The sequence below is a fragment of the Pangasianodon hypophthalmus genome, chromosome 12, assembly GCF_027358585.1.
Source record: "Pangasianodon hypophthalmus isolate fPanHyp1 chromosome 12, fPanHyp1.pri, whole genome shotgun sequence".
NCBI lineage: Eukaryota > Metazoa > Chordata > Actinopteri > Siluriformes > Pangasiidae > Pangasianodon > Pangasianodon hypophthalmus.
In genome coordinates, this window is record NC_069721.1 from 5346536 (window position 1) to 5369400 (window position 22865).

Sequence of the window (22865 nt, forward strand, 5' to 3'; positions counted from 1 at the left end):
GACAGGGGTCAGCATGGGCACTCTGACCGGTCTGCAGCTACGCAGCCCCATATGCAGCAAGCTGTGATGCACTGTGTTCTGACACCTTTCCATCACAGCCAGCATTAACTTTTTCAGCAATTTGAGCTACAGTAGCTCTTCTGTGGGATCAGACCAGACGGGCTAACCTTCGCTCCCCACGTGCATCACTGAGCCTTGGGCACTCATGACCCTGTCTCTGGTTCAGCGGTTGTCCTTCCTTGGACCACTTTCGGTAGGTGCTAACCACTGCATACCCTGAACACCCCACAAGACCTGCTGTTTTGGAGATGCTCTGACCCAGTCATCTAGCCAGCACAGTTTGGCCCTTGTCAAAATCACTCAGAGCCTTACACTTGCCCATTTTTCCTACTTCCAACACATCAACTTCAAGAACTGACTGTTCACTTATTGCCTGTCAGTGTTTTTAATGTTATTGCTAATACAGCGCCTGGTGATTACCGTAAAACCCAGTATATATACACCGCACGAAAAAAAAACAAAACATCAAACCTGATTTTTTATAAAGGTTCAGACTAAAAATCCGATTAAATATTTAACCCGCTGTCCGTCGGTGAATTCCAGCGGTTTAGTCCACTGTAACCAAACAACCTTTGACCTTAAAGAAAGCCTTGAACTTTCCCCTCCTTCCTCCCGCTCTGGATAAATCCCGCTGCCGCTCACTGCGCCGCTACCCGCCGCGAGGAAGCAGCTGCAGCCGCTGGTGCAGCTCTCACGCGTTAACCAACCACTTTACACCCGTAACCATGGAGATCACGTTCACTGGCAAGCGTGCGCTCGTGACAGGCGCCGGAAAAGGTACTTTCTTGTATTTCTTTCTTTGTTTCTTTGTTTTGAATTAAAGACGCAGTGACACTTATTGTCTCTCTCACGCCGCTAACTCCGCTAGCTGACTGTAACACTTGCAGGCATCGGGCGAGCCACAGCTCTGGCTTTAGCGCGCGGGGGAGCGGAAGTGACAGCAGTCACGCGCACACAGGCCGACCTGGAGACGCTCGTGCGCGAGGTAAATAAGCTTGCTAGTTTTGCGAGAAAATGACTTTTCATCTGATCTGGAAATGCTTTTCTCCTCCTGCAGTGAAACCTGCTGCAGTACTTTCTGTCCTGCATCACTGCTTTTTTGTCCCCAAAAACTTCATTAAAATATACCACATTGAGATAAATAACCATGATCTGGATATTTTTATGTCAGAGTGGATTCTGTCTAAAAGAAACAGCAGGATCAGGAGTTTCCACCACTTCAGCGTCAGTATCACTCTGTGCATCCCTCCTGTTCCACTTCCCTTCTGCAAAACTCTACTGCATTCAGTTCTGTTTCCCCTGAAAACTCCCTCACTCACTCACTCACTAACTCACTCACTCACACTCACTCACTAACACTCACTCACTAACTCACTCACTCACACTCACTCACTAACACTCACTCACTAACTCACTCACTCACACTCACTCACTCACTAACTCACTCACTCACTCACTCACTAACACTCACTCACTAACACTCACTCACTCACTAACTCACTAACACACACTCGCTCACTCACTCACTCACTCACTCTCACTCACTCACTAACACTCACTCACTAACTCACTAACACTCACTCACTAACACTCACTAACTCACTAACACTAACTCACTAACACTCACTCACTAACACTCACTAACTCACTAACACTCACTCACTAACACTCACTCACTAACACTCACTCACTCGCTCACTCACTCACTCACTCACTCTCACTCACTCACTAACACTCACTCACTAACTCACTAACACTCACTCACTAACACTCACTAACTCACTAACACTCACTCACTAACACTCACTCACTCACTAACACTCACTCACTCACTAACACTCACTCACTAACACTCACTAACACTCACTCACTCACTAACACTCACTCACTCACTAACACACACTCACTAACTCACTCACTCACACACACTCACTCACTCACTCACTCACTAACACTCACTCACTCACTAACACTCACTCACTCACTAACACTCACTCACTCACTAACTCACTCACTAACACTCACTCACTCACTCACTAACTCACTCACTAACACTCACTCACTCACTCACTAACTCACTCACTCGCTCACTCACTCACTCACTAACACTCACTCACTCACTCACTCACTAACACTCACTCACTCACTCACACTCACTCACTAACTCACTCACTCACTCACTCACTCACACACACTCACTCACTAACACACACTCACTCACTCACTCACTAACTCACTCACTCACTCACTCACTAACTCACTAACACACACTCGCTCACTCACTCACTCACTAACACTCACTCACTCACTAACACTCACTCACTAACTCACTAACACACACTCGCTCACTCACTAACTCACTAACACACACTCGCTCACTAACACTCACTCACTCACTCACTAACACTCACTCACTCACTAACACTCACTCACTAATACTCACTCACTCACTCACTAACACTCACTCACTCACTAACACTCACCCACTCAGTAACTCACTAACTCACTCACTAACACTCACTAATACTCACTCACTAACACTCACTGACTCACTAACACTCACTAACACTCACTAATACTCACTCACTAACACTCACTGACTCACTAACACTCACTAACACTCACTAACACTCACTAATACTCACTCACTAACACTCACTAACACTCACTAACACTCACTAATACTCACTCACTAACACTTACTAACACTCACTCACTCACTCACACTCACTAACACTCTCTAACTCAATCACTCACTCACTCAGTAACTCACTGACTCATTAACTAATTAACTCACTAACTCACTCATTCGCTAACTCTCTGTCCCTCTCTCCCTCTCTTACTCTTTCTCTGTTATTCTTTCTTTCTTTCTTTGTTGCTTTCTTTTTGTCTTTCTTTGTGTCTGTCATTCTTTGTTTCTCTGTCATTCTCTCTGTCTGTCTTTCTTTTTTCTATCCATCCATTCTTCACAATACACTGGATAATATTTTTCACTGCAGAGGTCCTTCCTCACAGTGGTAACATTAACAGTGAGAAATGTTGTTCGTTCTCTGCGCCACCAAGATGGTGACGGATCCACAAGTCAGACTCGCGTCCCTGTGTTCAGACTTACAGAAGTCATCAGGAAACGTCCTCACACGTCCTCACATCCTCACACGTCCTCACGCGTCCTCACGCGTCCTCACGCATTAAATTATTAATATATAATTAGTATGTAATTATTAATCTCAAACATTACGTTTAATCATTCTAATTAAAACCAAATCACTTATGTTTAGAATATTACATTCATCTCCTCCTCATTCCCACATGTGAAAAGTTATTGTGTGTGGGTTTTTTTTTTTTTTTTCTCCAATCTGCAGTGTCCTTCTGTTAAGCCTGTGTGTGTGGACTTGGCGGACTGGGATGCTACGGAGCGTGCGCTGAAGGACGTGGGTCCTATCGACCTGCTGGTGAACAACGCAGGCTGCGCCATGCTGCAACCCTTCCTCGAGATCACGCAGGACAGCTTCGATAAGTAAAGACATCTTCACTTCCATACTTTCATATAAATCTATGTTCTAAAACTGCACATTTCATTTGGACTTGCCATGCTTTAAATGTAATTGCAGGTCTTTCGACGTCAACGTGAAAGCAGCTCTGCATGTCACACAAGTAAGGAGAGAAAAAATAAATAAATGGAACCAGTACTTACTCATTAAAATGGCGTGTTGACTTTAAGTGGTGAATTTAAATATAGATTGTGGCCAGAGGAATGAAAGCCAGGGGAAGTGGTGGCTCCATCGTGAACATCTCCAGCCAAGCTTCACACCGCGCCTTTAAAGACCATGCCGTGTACTGTGAGTAGAAACAAGCTCTTCCCTGATGGGCCTCTGAGCTTCTAGGTTAATTTCCTCTTCACCTTTTTCACATACTAAGCTTAGCTGATTCACATTAAGCTGACAGGGGGTTGTATCCGGTTTAAGAAAAAGAACTGCTAAAATGCCGCCCAACAAACAAAATATTCAAAAAAGTGTGTTTTTGAAAAAATAGTTTCAACATTTCATATTTATTAGAATTCTAGTGCTGATTGGAATATTTGTTAAGCATGATTTCATGATTTGGGGTGCTGTCCGTATCCCACTTATGTAAAGTAAAGGAAAAAAAAAACACAGGTAAAACGTCCTCCACAACAATCTACAGTATATATGTATATATATAAATTCTTCACTCTTCTGTTCTTTGCTAATATAAAAGCAGCTTTATTGCTAATGTCTCAGATGTTATGTTAATATAACATTTATAACATAATAAATGTCAAATGTTATAATAACTCGTGTTTGAAAATGCAGTGAGGGGAAAGTAGAGTTTTTTAAACGTAGTAAATAAAAGTCTAAAGTTTTAGATGAAAAAAAAAGTCAAGTAATGCAGAAAGCATGCAAAATGCATGAAATATCCATCACCTAGAGAAGCATTACAATACTGCAGACAAACCAGAACACACACATGAATGCAGGAGTGCAGGAGGCTTAAATTTACGCACAGCTCGGATCTGGTGGTGGACATGAACACTGGTTGCAATAAAATAGTAGGACTTTGTATCTGTAATCACTGTGTGTCCTTGTAGAAGTTTATTGTACAGTGTTATGAGTGGGTTTGCACTTGATTATGATTATTTATAGCTCTGTTTATTGGGGCTTCTTATGGTTATTAACAGGACAAGAAATTCAGAAACACAATGGCAAAACCAAAAACATGACAGAAAAACCAACAACAGGAAAGTAAATTCACAAACACAACAGCACAACAGCAAAACCAAAAACACGACAACAAAAAAAACAGGACAGCAATTTTGGAAACGCAACAACACCAAGTCAAAATGGAAACAGTGGGCCCTTATTGAATAATCACGTGCTCGTTGCTGATTAAGGTGAGCATCAGTCTGATCGACAGCAGAAAATGGAGAGCTGGCGGATGTGTGCATTAGCAGGAAATACGAGTCTAAATGAATTATTAATGCTGTTATTCCTGATTATTTTTTCAAGGGCATCATATAGTGCTATTTTCTACATTCTGTCAACTTTAAGCACCATTAATATCAGCATCCGAACACTGAAACCCCGCCCACAGGAAGTGTACTCCTCATTACAACAACATAAGTAACTTTGAATGAAATCTTTTTCACTAGGCTAACTAAATAACAGACTGAAAAGGTGAAATTCTTTTTCCTTGTGATAGCGATAGACGCCGTGTCCAATCAGGAACGATCATGTGATCATCAACAAGGATCCGCCCTTTCCATTTGGATTTCATGTTGTTGGGTTTTTGGTTTTGTTTTGTTTTTTTGTGTGTGTTTTTGATTTGCTGTTGCATTTTTGGTTAACATGTTTTGCTTTTACTGCTGTCACTTCCTTCAGTCTCTTCATGTTGTCTTGTTCTTAAAACATATCAGAATCTATCTGACAATGACATTTTCTCACTGTTAATGAAGGTGCTACCAAAGGAGCTCTCGACATGCTGACCAAAGTGATGGCTCTGGAGCTGGCGCCGTACCAGGTGAATCGCTGTTACCTCATTAATGCACCATCAAAACCATCAAAACAATTACTACACTCCAAAAAAAGACATCTTAGCAAGGGGAAATGCCTTGAAAATAGTTAAACTAGTAGTTCCTATCTAGTAGTTCCTATCTATTATTAGATTTACATTAAATTAATGTAAGAATATTTAGCCTACTATTTAGTAATTTTAAATTTTTTTGGAAAAAGTAAAGTTATCTGCCAATAGTCTAAAAAATATAAAGCTTGAAATGAGGAAAATGTCTAGAAATAGGTTTAATAATCTTATGTTTGGTTAGTTGTAATCTTATTATAGGAAATACTAAATAAATTTGACTGTATTGAAGATATTTTCACTTGCTAAGATGACTTTTTTTTTTTTTTTTTTGCAGTCTATTTTTATTAACCAAAACATAAAATGCTACTATCACTGGCCCTGTTCTCTGTGTGGGAAAGATGGTGTTCATTTCTCCCCATGTCAGTGATAGTAGCCAATAGAGGGCTTCTGTGAATGAATGTATGCTGTGATCAGCAATTCAAAAAGATTGCTTCATATGTCTTAGATGGACTTAAGGGGGCTTATTCCTGCAAGCCTGTTTATACTAGCTGCCACAATGATAATTATATCAGGAGAAAAATGGACTAAAGCTGCTTTATATCCACTTGCATTCAGAAGGTCTGTGTGTGATCTCAATAAATCCAGTGTCTGTTGGATGAACGCTTTCTCATACTGCAGCAGCAAGCCTAGCGATGGTCTAGATTGCTGTAATAAATCTTAACCTTTTCTCACAGTACACTGGCGTTCCATTCCACTGGGAGAAATCGACTTGTATGACATTTTAAATCAGTATAAACAAGCCTGTGATAAGATTAGTCAGGACACTGTTGGGTTTCTGTGTGTAGAGTATCATGACTCTGTGTTTAGCTGCTGGTCAGCAGGGTGATGGGAAATGGGAGGGGTGTGAGCCCCCTGCTGGACAAACAATTCACACCTCTCCGCAATAATATTGGAACAGAGATAAAACGGACAGCACATTACATTTTTCAATGTGTTTCTCTAATATTTTTTATGGTCAAATTTGAGCAGATCAGAGTGAATTCCGTAAACCCAACTGTGGTGATGACGGACATGGCAAAAATAGGATGGAGTGACCCCGCGAAGGCTAACACCATGATATCACGTATCCCGATGGGCAAATTTGCTGGTGGGTTATTGTGAAATGATCATTTAAGAGAGGAGATTTCAGTAAAAAGCTGTAGAATAAAATATGGCCTTGGCTCAATGTCAGGTAGTTTAGTATATAATATTGGTATATACTGTATTTTCAGTTATACATAACATGTATTAAGATAAATAAGCTAAGTAGTGTTGTTTAGACTGAAAATGCCATCTAGTGTTCATAATACTACATCTGATGAAACTATCATCTGCTGTTTTGTTTTTACAGAAGTGGAGGATGTGGTCCATGCCATACTGTTTCTGCTTAGTGACAAGAGTGCAATGACTAATGGAGCGTTCCTGCCGATAGATGGAGGCTTCCTGGCCTGCTAGACTGGAGTCCTCTGTGGGAATCTCTAGGAGGATTGACAGCTTGAAGGAAAAACATTAAGTGCAAACACTTGCATATCAACACCTACAGTGTACTCCACATGCGTACATGCGAAGGTATATTGACTAGAAATATGTATCGCAACTCCTCACATTCAGCCAGCGTGCACTCTTTCCAGAAGAGCAGGAGAAATAAGCTCATAATCAAAGAGAACAATTACACAAGTATACAAGATACAATTATTAAATTGGCTAAACAGCTGTCTTTAGAAACTGTAGTCTATGACACTAATCTTATATTATTTAGGCTTTTATTTTTATATATTTGGCAAGATGGCACTCAGTGTCAGGACACTACCCATCAGTAGTGCATAATGCAATGGAGGCGCATTTTTCAGAGGCCGTTTGGTGTGCTGAAATCTCTTTGCTTTGCTCCTTTCCCCCCCTTACAGCCTACACAATAATCCTCTGTCCTCTGCTAATTGGGAATTAACAGCATTAGCCAGTAACACCCGTGCTCCTCAGGCTCTGCCTTTTGACATCATTACTCTGAACCTCAAGCTTGACTAAGAAATGAAATAAAGCTACAAATAAAAAAAAAAGGCTTTCTTTTTTCCAAAAAGATCTCCTCAACTTACTTACAATTTACATTTTATTCATTTGGTGCTTTTTATCTAGAGCAATTCAGAAACCTGAGAAAAAATTTCAAGCAAAAATCAGAGCAGGTGAAGGTGAAGAGCATTGCTCAATGGCAGGTGAGCTGAAGCTTGAAAGATACCAAGTTGCCAAGGTTTTTGGACACCTGACCATCACACTCATATGTGGTTCTTCCCCAAACTGTTGCCACAAAGTTGGGAGTACAGAACTAGAACATCACTGGAACTAAGAGGCCTGAACCTGTTCCAGCATGACAATGCCCTTGTGCATAAAGCGAGCTCCATGAAGACATGGTGTGTGAAGGTTGGAGTGGAAGAACTCGAGTGTCCTGCACAGAACCCTGACCTCAACCCCACTGAACACCTTTGGGATGAACTGGAACACCGACTGCACCCCAGACCTCCTCACCAACAACAGGGCCTAACCTCACTAATGCTCTTGTGGCGGAATGATCAGAAATCCCCACAGCCACGCTCCAAAATCTAGTGGAAAGCCTTCCCAGAAGAGTGGAGCTTATTATAACAGCAAAGGGGAATAAATCTGGAATGGGATGTTCACAAGAACACATGGGTGTGATGGTCAGGTGTCCACAAACCTTTGGCCATTTAGAGTATCAAGAGATTTAGTAAATATTTTCTCTTCCCTAGAATAAATAGAATGAGCCTAAAAAGGGACATGAGATTTTTTTTTCTGAGATTAAAGGAGACAAAACATGAAAAGGCCATGATTGCCACCAGCTGGATTTGAACACACAATCTCCTAATCACAAAGCAAATACTTTACCACCAGTTTACTGAGTCAAGTTATGTGATAGTGAACGAGCTGCACAGCAAAAATCAAGTTAAAATATTTGAGTAAAATAGAATTGAAATCTCTTCTCCAAAAGATGTATTCATCATAGCATCACAGGATTAAAACTTCCTCAAATAAAAAGCTGAGACACAGGAGACTGAAGCAGACGTCTCCCTTTTATTTCCATTTGATATTGCTGTCTAGGAGAAACTATACAATGCAAAACTATACAACTATCTCAGTGGGATAGAAAGAGCATGATATTAACATTATAGGCTTAGATTAGTCATTTCAGAGAAAACACACACCGTCTGTGGATATGCGACAACCCGATGGTGCTCATAGTCTTCCTGTCCTGCCGTGTGTCATAGGCCAAGACTGACCAGTTTCCCATCCACCATCACACTGGCACAATCTGGACAGGGACACTAGTCGAAGGCATTTCCACTGAGCTATGGAATGTGTTTGGAATTTTGCTATTGTGACGCTTGATTTGTGTGGCATTCCATCATCTGACCCTTATTTCAAATCAGTGGCCATGAATGAATTGTGAAGAAAGAAGAGTGAAAGCCTGTCACTACATTCCAAAACGTCATGAATCAAATTCTCCTTGGTTTTGCCCAATGATAAGGGAAACCTTATAGTTCATTAGCTTCTTATAGTACATTCAAGGTAATGCTAATCAGCATCCTTCATGCTCATCTAAAAACACAGATTCCTGAATGTTAAACTGAATTAATGTGAGTGTGCAGAATGGGTTTTGAGACTAACTGAGCAGTTCCTTCTACCCCCTATGGACAGCAGACTAAGAGAGCATCCATTATGTTTAAAACCAAGCAGGCAAAGGAAGAGGAAGAGAAGGAATAACCCGTCTGTTCTGTTCACTGCGTAGACGTCCCACTGACCAGGTCATCGCTTTTAATGTCATAGCAACTGCTACAACATTTATTTTAAAATACCCAATATACCTCGTTTTCATTCAGTCACATTCAGGGAACACTGGACTTGAGGTTGGAATACATCCTGGAAGGAAGGGACACCAGTTCACCGCATGGAACCATCCCACACACACACACACACACACACACACATTCATTCATAGTAAGGGGCAACTGAAGGTATGCATCCTGTTTTCTGAGGTGGGAGGAAACCAGAAAACCCAAAGGAAACCCATACAGACACGGTGAGAACACGTGAAACACATGAACACAGTAACCTGAGCTTAGGATCGAACCAGGGACCCTGGAGCTACTCTCAGATTAACACGACTGAACATAATTGTTGTAATAAAAATCATTCTTAAAAAAGTTAATTAGATAAATTAGAGATAAACAGCTTTACAGTTGTGTTGGTAAAATGGAAAGTGGAGGGGGTGTGAGAGGGGGTGTGAGTAGTCCAATATCAGTCAGCTATCAGTAAAATATAAATATAAGACGTTATCCTGAAGAAAAATTTTGTGTGACACATTTACTATGTTAGAGGTTTTGGCTATAACGTGCATGTCAATTTTCCCATTTTGCTTTAAAAGTTAAAGGAAGCAGGTTTGCTGTCCTTCCTGAGCAGAGACACAAAAATGTGCCTAAGAAACCATTCTGGGTTTCCAAGATGGTCGCTGCATTCGGAAAAAATAATATAGAAAAATGTTGGTTCATAATGGGGCAGGAAGATTGCTCAGGGCTTATTTGTAAGAGAATATCGTTAATAATAAATGTAGGTTCTATATATTTTGTACCATATATGTCAACACTATTATCTTTGGTGTAAGAAAATTTACATTAGCAACTTATTTGTGCAAAGATTTTATTGTATAAAACCAGTCCATACAACAAATAAGATAAAATCAAGTATAAAAAAAAAAACATAGAAAAGTATTTGGGGATTTACTTTCAATTTGCTATTCCTGAGATACCAGAAGGCCGGTGTAAACGATGATAAAATGATTTACTTGTTAAAAAAAAAAAAAAAAAAAAAGTTTGTTCGTATTGAATAAAACACAATACCACAGCGAGATAAGAATATGCAGAGTCAGCTCAATACATATTATATCTTGCGTCATAAAAAATTAAAATTTTAACTTCTCAAACCAATGCAGTCTGAATTTAAAACATTTTTCCAGGTGGTTTTTTGTTGTACCTCGATGTTGTAACCTAAAATCAGAGGAATTGTGTTATTGCATTGTAAGTCAAAGCGACTGGACTTGGGTTACAATCTTTAGTCATCTGAAGACGGCTGCTTTAACTGAAGAAGCCCCTCAGATGAGTGTTCAAGACTATACCAAGTCCAAGTCCATTCTGCTCAGTTAATACTACTGTCCATTCAAAATGACCTCAGTGACTGAAGACACAGTAAAGGAATTCAGCAGGTTTAATTATGGATTGGGTGAGGGTCATTTTTTTGGGCTGTAGTGTCCAAGAGTGGAACCTTGAACATATGTGAGGATGGCGTTCTGAAGAAAACTGGCTCTCTGCGCCTCGTCCTCACGCATACGTTGGATCTCCGCTTCCCGCATGCGCAGGCGCTCCTGCAGGGACGAGATCTCGCTTTCTTTGTCCAGAAGAGCTTCTCGATGAGTGGTGCTAAGTGCTGTTCCAAAAATAAAAAAAAAACCTTTCAGACACATGGACATATGCACAGACAGTCTGATGATCCTAGGACAGGGTTCATGCCTGTGCTCATCATTTGGTTTGGCTGCCAGATTCCACTGCTAGCTTTGTGTCAGTTGATTGGTTAATAGGTTTATTTATTTTAAAATTCATTTATTTGAACTTTTCAGGTTTCTTCCGGTAGTTAAATATTAAAAGGCAAAATTCAAGTACTACTCTTGTGCACACTCTGCTAGGAGAACAAAAATGGTTGTGTTGTGTTTTTACTGTATTTACTCAGGAAATAATTGTGTATCAAATTTTAGTCCTTTTCTGCCCTGATTACAAAGCACACATTTTACACATCCTCTCAACATTAAGATAACAAAATGTACAATAAATAAGGACAGACAGCTGCCCAATTCCTCTATAATAGATATATAAACAGATTTGGAATATGAATGTGTAATATGGACAAATTTTGAAATCAATTAAACCCAGTTTCCTGTCTGACCAAAGTTATTCCTCAGCTGTTCTAACGATTTGATTTCTGTTTCAACCTGGAAACAAAAACTAAATAATCTTCCGGTATACGTATATGTAGAATACGTATATGTAGAAGCATCAAATGTGCTCTTTATCTATGGTAAAAGTTCTATGTGATGAGCGAAAGCAAAAAACTTTCATCTGTGAGCCTTTACCCTTTATCTCTCTCTCCAAAGCAGCGATCTTCTCCTTTAAGCCGCTCTGTGTTGTCCTCTCAGCTTGCAAGTGGCCGATCTGCTCCTGCAGCTGTACCTTAACCCGCGTCACCTCCGCCACCTTCTCCTGCTCTTTCCCTGCAAGCTCCTGTGGGCCAGAATGGTAAGACTTCAGAACAGAATCACAAAGAAGATAGTAATAACTACGCAGCCTTATACACAGACAGCAAAGCTGTGACTTTAGTGTAATACATTCAGCTTTTGCCAATTAAAAGTAAGGAAACGCTGCCAGGTTTTCTTTTTTGTAGCCCCTTTGTACTTTGCTTAAAGTATTCCTTTTTTGGATGTGGCAATAAGGGAGAGGTGGCAACTGTGACTTGTAAGTCACTTTTGCCCATGTCCATTTGGGAAAGGAAAAAAAAAAAAAAAAAAAAAAAGCGGGGTTCATCCACTCTTGTTGGAGAAAACCCCATTTTCTGTCAAGTAAAAAAATTAAATTGGAAGTATTTTTTTTAATAATATTTTGTCCTTTTCATGTTTAAAACTTTCAGAGTTTTCAGAGTCTGTGCATGCTTATTCAGTTTGCATGATGGTGAGAAAGCATGGGTCTGACCTACAGTAAACTCGAACTTAATAAAAGTTGCGAACATGTGATGCTACCACCACCATGCTTCACTGTGTGAAAATAACAGCCATTAATGGGTCCGTTTCAGGTGATAATTGCTTCACTGCTATTCTTAACTATGAAGCCCACTTACAGCTGTCTCTACATTTAAAGAGAGAAGTCCTGAGTACAAACCTTTAGTGGAGACGATGGAAAAAAAGGTGGTCCTTCATACTGTATGGATTTGGGCCTAACCTGACTGGTCAGGGTAACGACATAGCTCGGTAGTTTGTGGCAGAGTCAATTAATGGAAATATTGGACATATTAGACAACACGCTCCATCTTCAAAACAAGAATGGACTTCATGCCTACATTACAGTTCCACAGACTTGTAGAATCTACGCCAAGATGCTCTGAAGCTGTTCTGGTGGTCCGACGCCTAACTAATACTCTTTATGTTGGTTTTTCCTTTAATCTGTCACCCGTCTGTATGTGTGTGTTGTTACTCTGCAGTTTTGCCGCCAGCACCACACCTGCTGCAGCTCGTCTATCCTGCGCCGCAGGGTGTCCATCTCTACGCTCTGCTGGCCTACTCGGCTGTGCAGCTCAGTGATGATCTGCTTCTGCTGCGTGCAGTGGCTCTGAGCCTCGTCACGTGTCTGACGTATGCTCCGTAACTTCTCCTCCATGCTGTTCAAATGCTGCTGCTGCAGGGTTATACAGAGAGGATCATTTCATCATTGTATAAGAATATTTATAAGATCCTTGTAATTATGACTATCAGATGTATACATGTAATACATCCTGAAGTGATTTCTTGCATCTGGCTTTAAAGAACCATTCAAATCATCCCTGGTCCCCATGTTTCTATATGTACCTCATCGACAGAGATCCATACCTCTTCCAGACGCACATGTGCACGCACTTTCCCGAGCTCCTCTTCTGCCTGAGCCCTCTCGGTCACCATAGCAGCCTTCATTCGGCTCAGCTCCTGTGCGGGGAAAAAAAAAAAGGCTAGAATCAAATTTGCAAGTCAAAATCCCTGTTTGCTTTTCTTGTAAACTCTTTAGTTAAACATTTCAGTTCTGGATTAACTTCTGCTAGCGCTTCCTCACGCACTATACAGACTATCTGATGTAGAGCATTACGTGGAGCAAAAGTAGGAGGAGACATTGGATTAAATTCAGACAACAATGAATAAGAGTGCTCCTGAAACACATTACTGTGACCTTTCATCACATAAACAATCGGAAATTCTCTGGTGAACTGAAACCACAGAAAACGCAGACAGTGTGTGTGTGTGTGTGTGTGTGTGTGTGTGTGTGTGTGTTCATTCGTTTAGAGGTGCAGTAGTCGATTTTTTATTCCTTACTTGTACAAATAACCCAGAAGATATGTAGAACATGTTTAAAAAAAATGGGTTAAGCTGTTGCTTCAGAAAGCTTAAGTCACTGAGAAAACCTGTTTGGAAAACTGATTTCTGGTTCAGAATGCTTGTTTGTGTTTGGATACGTCTCCAGTCAATCATTTCACAGCAATTATACGGGCCACCTAAGATCCTGGGAGCGGAGCTTCGTGAACATGGGCGGGAATCATTCAAATGTCGAACCCAACTAACCATTAGACACCTAATCTTGGGGAAAACAGTAAAAATAATCCTACCTAATGCACCTTTAATTCCAGCAGAATACGACCAAACCAAGCTAAAAATTTGTGGATTTGGATTTAAAAGACGAGTCGATCATACCTCCTCCAGCTGGATCCGCTGACCCTCAAGTTTGAGAATACGGTCTTGTAGAGCTCTCTCACTCTCCTCCAGGTGCTTATTGACATGATCTACCTACACAGCACCACACATTCTCATGTAACATATACGGAGGACACAATCTTATGTGATGTATACTGATGTGATGTCGCTGTGCATAAAACACCACCTCTTTCTGACGCAAACTGTCCATGTCTTCAAGAGCTTGTTTGGATCTTCTCTTCTCCATGTCCAAGCGTTCTATTGAACATAAGAAAGAACTTTAATACAAGTCACTCTGTCTGGCACAGATACAATGCATGCATGTGTGTGTGTGTGTGTGTGTGTGGATGACGCTACGTTCAGCTTGGGACAGGCGTAATTTTAGCTCTGCAGTGGAGTTGGTCAGCTCCTGCTTCAGCTCAAAGATTTGATCTTGTTGACTTTTGCAGCGCCGCTCAGCCTCCTCTAGCTGGACACAGACGACACAGACGTGAACATACACTCTACACCTAATGATATCTAAAACTCAGTTCTGCTCCTCAAGCTCTGTACCTTGTTCCTCAGCTGATGGTTCTTCTCGGTCAGACTGTTCACTTCCCTCAAAAGCTTCCCTTCTCGAAGAATACCGTCCTAAAAATCAAACGTCAGCATTACTAAGAATACATAAAATAAGGAATAAAACACAACGGAGTATGCTGTTATGTGGTGTGATGCAGCCAGACACAAAACGGAGTTATTGGTGATTATTTTCCAATAAAATCACATCACAAAGTGGTTTATTCCTCTAATACCATAGCAATTTTCCTACAATTAAAATTTTTAATCTGCTGTGGAATTTAAAATGCTGTGGAACAGGTACAAGTATAAATAACTATAATTAGTTCCTGTTATCAGTTACTTTATATCAGCTGTATCACTAGCCTGTTTTTTTTCCTCTTGAAATTAATTTAAAAAAAACGCAGCTTGTCATGTTACTAAGAAACAGAGAAAGTACTTGATGCATTGTTACTACAGAAATGATTACATGTTAGAATGATCGCAGTAATATAAACCTGTAATTTGGAAAACACCCAGCACTACTGCCAGAGCTGCTGTTATAAAAAAAATACTCAAAACCTTCTGACCAATCAGAATCAAGAATTCAACAGTGCTATGAAATAATTACATTTAGCATCTGAAAAGGAAAAAAAAACTGTACCACCTCTTGTTGTTTCTTCATCTCTCTGGATTGCTTGTCCATGAGTTCAGTCCTCTCCACTTTTGTTTTTGTCAGTAGATCTCCCAGGTTATTGACCTTCTGCTCAGACAGAGCCAGAGCAGCTTCAGTCATCTGTAACCTGCATAACCAAAAATAAAGAAATAAATAACATCACCTCTGATTAGAAATCAAGAATTTGCTTTTAAGGGAATAGGAGAACCATGAAACCTCAAATATATAACTTGTTCTTAAAAACCTAAAATCCAGATATTCTTTTGAACTGCATACGAAGAGAGGATCAAGTCTGTGGCCTGCTTACTTGGCTGTGAGGGAATTCACGGCTGATTTCCGTTCGTTCAGAGCTTCCTGGAGCTGCCCCAAGCGTACTGACGAAGTTCTGAATCAGACACATGTCTATTATTTTAATAATGAAAATTAGAGTAGACAAATACATGTTGCAAGTTGCCTTCAAATGTTTTAGCATCAACATGTTTTTGGGAAATAGGAGGAAACCGGAGAACCCAGAGGAACCCACAGGGAGATCATGCAGAACTTCGTATAGACAGTAACCTGAGTTCAGGATCGACCCGGGGATCATGGAGCGGCGAGGCGGCAACGCTACATCACTGAAAAATGGACTTTTACTACTTTGGAGTGCAAAGTTTAAAATCACTAAGGCAATAACTGACCTGCTGCTCCTCCCCATCTCATCCCTTTGCTTATCAATGGTCTCCATCAGACTTAGAAACTGCACAAAAGGGGGAGAAAGGGTTACTAACTTATCCTGAAAAGTAAAATAGTAAAATATTTGAAGCCAAAGAATTTAGAGCTACTCCTCTCGGCAGCGCTGACCTGTCGGTTCTTCTCCTCTTTGAGGATCTGGATCTCCTTGCTGAGCACGTGAGTCTTGCTGTGGCTTTCTCGCAGGGTTGTATGTCTATCTGCATTGTGATCCATAGCCTGCTCTGAAAAGAAAAAAATCAAACGGAATCATCTCAATCTGAATCATCTACAAAAAGCATTACAAAGAATTTTACATATATATCTGCTGTTAATATATTTAGAGATGGCATGACACTTTTTCTTTACAGATACTGACACTGAAACCTTGACTATCAGGTGATATCTATATTGTTTTCTTTAAAAACTACGAAGCTTTAAATGTTTTTTTTTTTAATTGAACCACTTCACAATTGAACTCTTTCACACAAAAATCACTTACATTGTAAATATAAAAAATATAATAAAGTATAAATATACTAAATCAATCCTAACAAAAGAAAAAAGTTAAGTTTTTTTTTTTTTTTTTTAACAACTTTCCAGCTCCAAAAATACATTTCATTCCAAAACCAAAAAACTCCAAACTTTGGCATTTGTTACAGGGTCTGATATTTTTCTCCGATATTCGAACCATCGTGGTATCGGACCAACACCAACATTCTGTACCATCTCTAAATATACTGAGTGTCCAAAAAGTCAGGAACCAAGGGGAGTATGTCAATCTGAATATGTTGAGCAAAATCCGTGAAAAAATGATACAGAGGTTGAGAAAATAACGTGTAAGAGTGAACATGTGGAGCATATGCTGTAAATATTAAATAGAAAATTAAGTATCTGTAGTTTTACTCTCATTGGTTCCTGACTTTTCTGACATTTATTGACCCTGAAGGGAAATTTGGGAATTGATAATTTGGTAACATCTTCAGTCACTTAGGCTTTCCTGCTGCATTAGAACTACAAAGACGCTGGTATCTGACCGATGGCTTTGAGAATGTCGCTTGGGATGTTGTTGCCGGCCATCTCGAGCTGGAGGAGAGTGCGGTTCTGCTGTAGAGCTTCTAGCAAAGCGCGGCCGCCCAGCAGGCCAATGTTATTCCACCGCAGGTCTGTCACACGCATTCAGAAAATGTTAATTAATCAGAGAAAGAGAAGATATCTTCACACACACAAAGAGAATAGCACTCTAGTAGCTACCAGATCACTATTTTTGTAAAAGAATGGACTGAGAAACATTCTAAAAAGAGAGAGAGAGAGAAAGAGAGAGAGAGGGGAAATGATCACTGTGTCTACTGCTCAACACCCACCAAGCTCTCGCAGGACCGAGTTCCTTTTTAAGGCCAGAGCAATCTCAGCTGCTCCCTGGTGGTTGATCTGGTTGTTGCGCAGGTCTAGCTGAATAAGGGAACCATTAGAAGCGAGACCTTCGCAGAATACGGAAAAGCCTTCTTCCCACATCCCTAAAGCATTCCACTCCAACACAAGCCTGTAAATGAGATGATGAACTGAGATATTCAAGCACTATAAACTGCAGCAGAATATACACAGCACAATCTCTAACATGATATTGTAACTTTAAATTCTTGATTCTGATTTAGAGAAAAGCTGTTGATAAAATTTCCATAACAGCAGCTCTGACGGCAGGTAAATCACAGGTCTACATTAATGCACTCGTTCTGATGTGTTATCGTTTCTATAGTAACAGCTCATTCACAGGGACCTGTATAGCAAACGCTCCACTTTATTTAAATAATACAGGTTAAAAACGTGTTGTTATTTAACAAAGAAAACTATATAATAGTTGATATGGTAAAGGCTCCTGTAAGAAGGCATTTATTTTATATTTATAGAAGGAGTCTCCAGTGTCAGCACTTTGTAACAGTAAGTTTTCTGCTTTGGAGAGTTTTCAGGATAGAGGACTAGGCTCTTTCCGCTTTCTTAGTCTTTATTAACTTCAAGAGCGACAGAAAAAAAAATCTGCTGAAGAAACGACTGTTTATAGCTGCTGTAGAGAAAGTGATAACAGGAACTACCTAGATGCTTCACTACATTAAATGTAACCATAAACGGATAATATTACATGACATTAAGGAATCAAGGAAAAAATATTTAATCATTCGCAAAATTGCTGTGGAATAAAAAGAATAAAACACTTTGAGACATGCTGTTATGGGAAAATAATCAACTCTAGTGCTGTAACTTTAAGTCACACCGCCCCATTGTTAGTTATTTATCTATAGCAGCACACCCTCGAGTGACTGATTCCTTACTTCACTGATTATGAGCATTATTTGTAATTAAAATTATACTTAATATTTAATATTATGTAATAACATACTATTGATTTAAAATATACAAAAACACTAATTCAGAATCTACTTATTAATTTATTTCATTTATTTATGTGTTCCATTTGTATAACATCTTTCTTACATCCAAGGTCACTTTACTAAGCATATAACATGAAGTAACACAAAACACACACAAAGAAACATTTTCAGCTGCGATATGAAGTAAACTATAAAAAGTGCAGTCATGGAGAGACTGGGATAAGGCATTACACAGAATTAAAGGCTGCTCAGCTGAAGACGTAAATGTACACTCACCTTTGCAATGTCTTGTTTCTCACCAACAACTTCCCCAAAGCCTCTGCTCCCGCACCTCTTAAGTTATTTCCCTGATAGCACAAAGACACATTTTCCAAGATTATACCTTTCACTACAAATCGTTCCCGAGCAGCTCGGCTGGGTAAAGGTCCGGTCACGGCTCAGGCCAGCACACAGCGTGACCTCTTTCTTCTCTAAATATCGCTTGCACAGCTTTTAGGTGTGTTTAGAGTTGTTAAAAATCAAATATTACAGTGTACATCATGACACGATGCTGAGTCAGAGAACTTAATTTTTCTAAAAATCCAATCCTTACCTTAAGATCCAGCAGTTTTACTGTGGTGTTGGAACACAGCCCTTTCAGGAGAAGCTTGGTGCCTGTGATTGACAGAAAAGATGCACTGAGTATAAACGACACACAGTTTGCACCATGAAGCCTGGGTGAATCAAAAGTCTCCATATCCTTAGGACAAGAAGTAAGCCCAGGTTGGAACACTACAACTGTTCGCTAGGGGGTGAATACTTATGCAAGGCTCTATGCATCGACATTTCAGTTGTAGCTTCTTGGAATTTATTGCTTATACACTCACCGTCCACTTTAATGGGAACACCTGTAGATCTGCTCATGTATGCAGTTATCTAAACAGCCGATCATGTGACAGCAGCACAATGCATAAAATCATACAGATACAGATCAAGAGCTTCAGTTAATGTTCACATCAAACATCAGAATGGAGAAAAACTGTGAGTCTGAGCCCATGATAGCCTCAGACTCCTGTGCTTGGCTGACAATTGCAGAACCCAATGTCAAACATCTTGACAATCTAATCGACAAGGCGTTTCCACTCACCATTCTGTGTAAACGCTTGAGACTGTTGTGTGTGAAAATCCCAGGAGATCAGCAGTTTCTGAAATACTCACACCAGCCCATCCAGCACCAGCAACCAAGCCACAGTTAAAGTCACAGAGATCACACTTTTCCCCATTCTGATGTTTGATGTGAACATTAACTGAAGCTCTTGATCTGTAACTGTATGATTTTGTGCATTGTGCTGCTGCCACATGATTGGCTGTTTAGATAACTGCATAAATGAGTAAGTTTTCAGGCGTTCCTATTAAAGTGGATGGTGAGTATATATTATCATTTTTTTTTTTTTTTTTTATGAAAGTTTTTCTTGTTTTTAACCATACACCATAGGGTGTGCAAACTTTTCACTCAGCTGTATCAGATGTACTGAACCCATTTCTACTGTAGCACAGATTAGCTATGGGTGAGTTCAGCTAGCACTATGATCTTATCTAGTATTAACAGATTAACTAATATTACAGATGGTATTATTAAGTATTATATCTATTGCTGAACGCACCGTTCCCAGCATCTTCACTTCATCACCACTCACCTTCCTCGCTAAGCATGCAGTCGCTGAGGATGAGCTCAGTGAAAAGCGTGTCTTTCTGCAGTGTCTTGCCCAGCATGGAGCAGGACTCCACCGTCAGGCTCTGGCCGCTCAGGTCCAGTTTGGTGCCACCAGCCGCAGCCCGGACCTCCTGCAGCTGAGCCAGGACCGACTCCTGGGGCTCCACGCCTGCTTCCTTACACAGCCGCTGGTAGGTTCGTCTGAAATCCTCCATCGCTGGACGAGGACAAGCGTCTCGGCGTGGCTGTCTCATTCACCTTCACACCCACACGGTGCTGCAGAAAAACACAAGAGATGGAAAGACAGTTTTGGTAAACTGCGATGTTTTCATTGTTTCGTCTCACCGCTTCTTTTCAGGTTTGATGGCGTTAGAGTGACAGCCTCATGACTTTCTGGCTCTCCATTTTATTTCTGTACACCTTTTTACACCACTACAGGATAACAGCATATCTAATAATCTATTTTTTCTCTCTCTGTCTCTTTGTCACACTCCTGCTGCCTGATGTGATGCCAGTACCTGATCCTGACACACTTCCTCAGCTGTGGCTCCAGACCCGTCTGATTCATCGTGATTCTACTCCTGCTTCAAACTTTCTGCACTCGTGACATCCCAAAAACAGCTTGTGCCCAAGTCTCGTTCTTTCTTGGGAGGATAATTCATACCTGGATACTGTAGATGTGTACGTAAAGCCACCTAAAGATGCAAAACCGTTCTGTGTTGATGAAGCATTTGCTTCCCTACGGAGACAGCGGTGATGTTTTGCCTACAGGAAACGCTGCACACTGCTTGGATCTGATGCCTTGGTGATAGGCTCAAAGTTCACTCAAATGTTTTCAAATGTGTCTGTTGTGACGTAGCACTACTTCAACGAACTGCTGCTGTAATCATAAAGACTGAATGGCTCATCCCAGGATCCGTCACAGTAAGCTCATACTAAACATCCTTTCCATAAACTTAGTACTGTTTATCTTTACACTTCTACATCTGTATGCTCTAATGATTTATAATCTCACTATGTGGTGTCACCTAGAAGAGGTGACTCTGGTTTTTGACTCTGGTTCCTGTCAAGATTTCTTTCTCATGTCATCTCAGGGAGTTTTTCCACACACTGTCACATCTGGGATCTAAATCTACATCTGGATTTCTGTGGGTAGCATTGCTGCCTAGTTCTCCAGGGTCCCCGGGTCGATCCTGAGCTCAGGTTATTGTCTGTGTTGTGTGTTCTCCCCATGTCCATGTAGGTATCTTCCAAGTTCTTTGGTTTCCTCCCACCTTCCAAAAACATGCTGGTAGGGAGCATACAGTTATAGAAGAGAAATTATTTATCCCTTTGAGTCTGGTTTCTCTCAAGGTTTCTTCCTCATGTTGTCTCATTGAGTTTTTCCTTGCCACCGTCGCCTCTGAATTGCTCAGTAGGGACAAATTTATCAATTTAAAATGTATATATTTCTGGAAAGCTGCTTCGTGACAATGTCCATTGTTAAAATTGCTATACAAATAGAATTGAATTGCAAACTATAATGAATTCACAAATGACTCTGACACTCAAACTCATAAGTTGCTCATAAGTTCCTATTAACACAACTGCAGGTTTTGACTCTATAGTATACACTTATAGAAGAGAAATGATTTATAATCGCACTATCCAGTGTCACTCAGATAAGGATGGCTTGCATTTTGAGTCTGGTTCCTCTCAAGGTTTCTTCCTCATGTTTTTCCTCACCATTGTCGCCTCTGACTTGCTCATTAGGGATAAATTCATAAATTTAAAAAGCTGCTTTGAGACAATGTGCACTGTTAAAAGCGATATACAAATAAAACTAAATGGAATTGAACTGAAGATCCAGCACAACCCTGAGCATAATCATTTTTACTGAAGCTCTCTCTCTCTCTCTCTCTCTCTCTCTATATATATATATATATATATATATATATATATATATGTATATGAGTAAATAATGAGTATTTCTTTTTAATGTGTGCATTACTGAAGATGAATGAAAGAGGAAGTGGAGTGGAGTTCAGTGTTAGGAAATGGAGATAGGAGTTAGCCTGAAATGGGTGAATAAAATATGAAATATGAAATAAGAAATAAGAAAGGCATCTTAATATTCATTAGAAACAAACTTTTGTTGTCTGAAAGTCTTAGCTGCGAGAATAAGTCGTGGCAAATGTGTAAAAATGAACTAAAACATGTTAATACTATCTTCACTCTTAGCTTTTATTGTGGTTTTATAGTAAATATAAGCTAACAGGAGTGAGATTTGAAACCACTGCATGTAAACAAACATTTCGCTACGCTAGCTAGGAATTATCCAAATTATAAGAATTACTGTTATTAAACTAGACATTTAGCTCATAAGAGGAGTGTTTTATTTTCAAATTAATTTTAAAGTGTAAATAAAATCAAAGTAACATACCGTGTGTTATTAAAAGACATCTCGAGGCTCCACTAATTGTTTCTTTTGACAGTTGAAACGTAACCAGGAAGAGAAGCGTAATATCCGCCGCACGGAATTCTGGGTAATGTAGTACGATTCGAGGCACGCGCGCGCTAACTATTAATCATGTTAATTGAAGCTCTTTTTTTTACTGAATATTTCATTAATAATGAGTATTTCTTTTTCATATGTGC

General features: G+C 40.0%; 2 protein-coding genes across 2 annotated transcripts; one reads left to right on the forward strand and one right to left on the reverse strand.

The window, feature by feature from the left end:
- The first annotated feature begins 677 nt into the window (after positions 1-677).
- dcxr (dicarbonyl/L-xylulose reductase) lies at positions 678-7255 on the forward strand. The gene is made up of 8 exons (XM_026915966.3): positions 678-837; positions 948-1045; positions 3423-3577; positions 3672-3714; positions 3800-3899; positions 5531-5595; positions 6685-6802; positions 7046-7255. Exons 1-8 carry the CDS (start codon positions 786-788, stop codon positions 7147-7149), a joined length of 735 nt encoding a protein of 244 aa, XP_026771767.1. The 5' UTR covers positions 678-785; the 3' UTR covers positions 7150-7255.
- A 3294-nt stretch (positions 7256-10549) lies between these two features.
- Positions 10550-22753, reverse strand: lrrc45 (leucine rich repeat containing 45). Its single transcript, XM_034309354.2, has 18 exons — positions 22651-22753; positions 20212-20504; positions 19128-19189; positions 18812-18882; positions 17513-17691; positions 17186-17314; positions 16281-16393; positions 16118-16176; positions 15748-15825; positions 15432-15567; positions 14783-14860; positions 14588-14699; positions 14418-14488; positions 14231-14323; positions 13382-13474; positions 13017-13190; positions 11879-12026; positions 10550-11178 (listed from the first exon to the last, which is right to left on the reverse strand). The coding sequence occupies exons 2-18, from the start codon at positions 20480-20482 to the stop codon at positions 10982-10984; spliced, it is 2064 nt and encodes a 687-aa protein (XP_034165245.2). The 5' UTR covers positions 20483-20504; positions 22651-22753; the 3' UTR covers positions 10550-10981.
- Positions 22754-22865: the final 112 nt, after the last annotated feature.